At 42.0% G+C, this 1908-nt stretch overlaps 1 protein-coding gene across 1 annotated transcript in view; it reads left to right on the top strand.

The window, feature by feature from the left end:
* Nucleotides 1–1466, top strand: part of LOC109953431 (elongation factor 1-alpha-like) — a gene marked incomplete at its 3' end in the record, with an annotated part of 7065 nt that extends 5599 nt beyond the window's left edge. Inside the window, exons 3-4 of the mRNA XM_020588924.1 lie at nt 721–1015; nt 1218–1466. Coding sequence (XP_020444580.1) covers nt 721–1015; nt 1218–1466 — 544 coding nt within the window. The remainder of the gene's footprint in view (nt 1–720; nt 1016–1217) is intronic.
* Between the last annotated feature and the right edge of the window lie 442 nt (nt 1467–1908).

The raw sequence follows: 1908 nt of genomic DNA, 5'->3' as shown, positions 1-1908 counted from the left end.
AATGGCCGAATAATGTGAAAGCGCTTTGAGTGTGGTGTAAAGCATAGAAAGGCGCTATACAAGTACAAGTATAAGACCATGATGCATCCTGTGAGAGAACAGAATATACTTCTACCCCAGTGCTGCCACTAGGTGGCACCATAAGTGTTTGTGTTGTGTGGCTGCAGCTGTAAAAGACATCCAACCTAGTTTCCTAATGGAGCTGTGCAAATTGTTACTGTATGAAAATACAGTAAAGCCAAACTTTCACCAAAGCAAGTCACAGATATAAAATTCAAACCAGACAAAGAGGCATAGAGTTGATTTGCTCACCTGAGACAACAGCAGCTTTTTTGAGCAAATACAATTGGAGACTCCTGAATGATGGATGACAATAGACTCTCTCTGATACCTGCTAGTGGACAGTTTTTTACTGGTTCAGAGAAGCCAGTCACCAGCGTGGAACCATATGTACCCTGGACACTTATTGTACACTTAAACTACACCTGTACAACATGTGTCATGTATCATGTTAGTTGCATTTGAAGCAGCACTTGATTCAAGATCATGGTGAAATTACAGATGATTAAATTCAAAGATTAAAACATAGAAACACTGGCAAGCTGTTTACAGAGCTGAGCATTTCTGTAATTCACAGCTCCTACAGACTTCCATTAAAATATTTGTTTTAAAACGTGCACAGTGTCTGTGAAAATTTTTTTTTTTTGAAGCTAGCTGAAGAGCGTATGAGAAACGTATTTCCTCCTGTTCACTCTCAGGTATTGGAACTGTCCCCGTCGGCCGTGTTGAGACCGGCATCCTGAAGCCCGGTATGGTCGTCACCTTTGCTCCCCCCAACCTGACCACTGAGGTGAAGTCTGTGGAGATGCACCACGAGTCTCTGGCCGAAGCTCTACCTGGCGATAACGTCGGTTTCAACATCAAGAACGTGTCCGTCAAGGAAATCCGTCGTGGAAACGTGGCTGGCGACAGCAAGAACGACCCACCCCAGACGGCTGACAACTTCACCGCCCAGGTAAGTCCCAGGAAGAGGAAGAGGAAGAAGAAGAAGTCGAAGAAGAAAGGTTAAAAGAATCAAACCAAACAGTCATGGGTTACTTATCATTTCTACCATATATAAAATATTGATACCAGTTACAAATGCAGGTTTTACTTGAGCCTTCTTTAAATTTAAAATCATATCAGACCTAAATATTAATAAATGTCTTCCTGTACAGGTCATCATCCTGAACCACCCCGGACAGATCTCCCAGGGTTATGCCCCCGTGCTGGACTGCCACACCGCTCACATTGCCTGCAAGTTCAGTGAGCTCAAAGAGAAGATTGACCGTCGTTCAGGCAAAAAGCTGGAAGACAATCCCAAAGCCCTCAAGTCCGGAGATGCCGCCATCATCACCATGGTGCCTGGAAAACCCATGTGTGTGGAGAGCTTCTCCCAGTATCCCCCACTGGGTGAGTACAGCAGTGTTTGTGTGTTTTCTTGATAAAAAACTTGAAAACCAATTTATGCATCTTTTTTTTCTCTGCATGTTTAATATGTCATTTTTGTTTTCCAAAAGAGCCTGACATTTACTGTTTTTGGTAACATTTGGATAAAGACAGGGTTGGAAGCTGCATTATTCTGTTTAATCTGAGTCCAATTATTTGCTGTTTATCATGTCCAGTGCACATGGGTTCAGACTTGCACAGGGCCAATCTATTCTTCTCCTCTATATTTCAAATGAACATCTAATCAAGTCAATTTTCATTTTATGATTTTAATAAAGATTCCGGCTAACAAATAAAACATAAAAATATTATTATTTCATTAGGCCCATAATTCCTGAGAAGACAGACAGCACTGACCTCAGACCAGATCTTGTGTTGCGGCTAGAAACGGTCTGTATTTTGTCGAGCTTAAAGTTCCCT

The sequence above is a fragment of the Monopterus albus genome, unplaced genomic scaffold, assembly GCF_001952655.1.
Source record: "Monopterus albus unplaced genomic scaffold, M_albus_1.0 scaffold666.1, whole genome shotgun sequence".
Lineage (NCBI taxonomy): Eukaryota > Metazoa > Chordata > Actinopteri > Synbranchiformes > Synbranchidae > Monopterus > Monopterus albus.
Note: the sequence above shows the minus strand (reverse complement) of the source record. Positions and strands in the feature narration are given on the sequence as shown.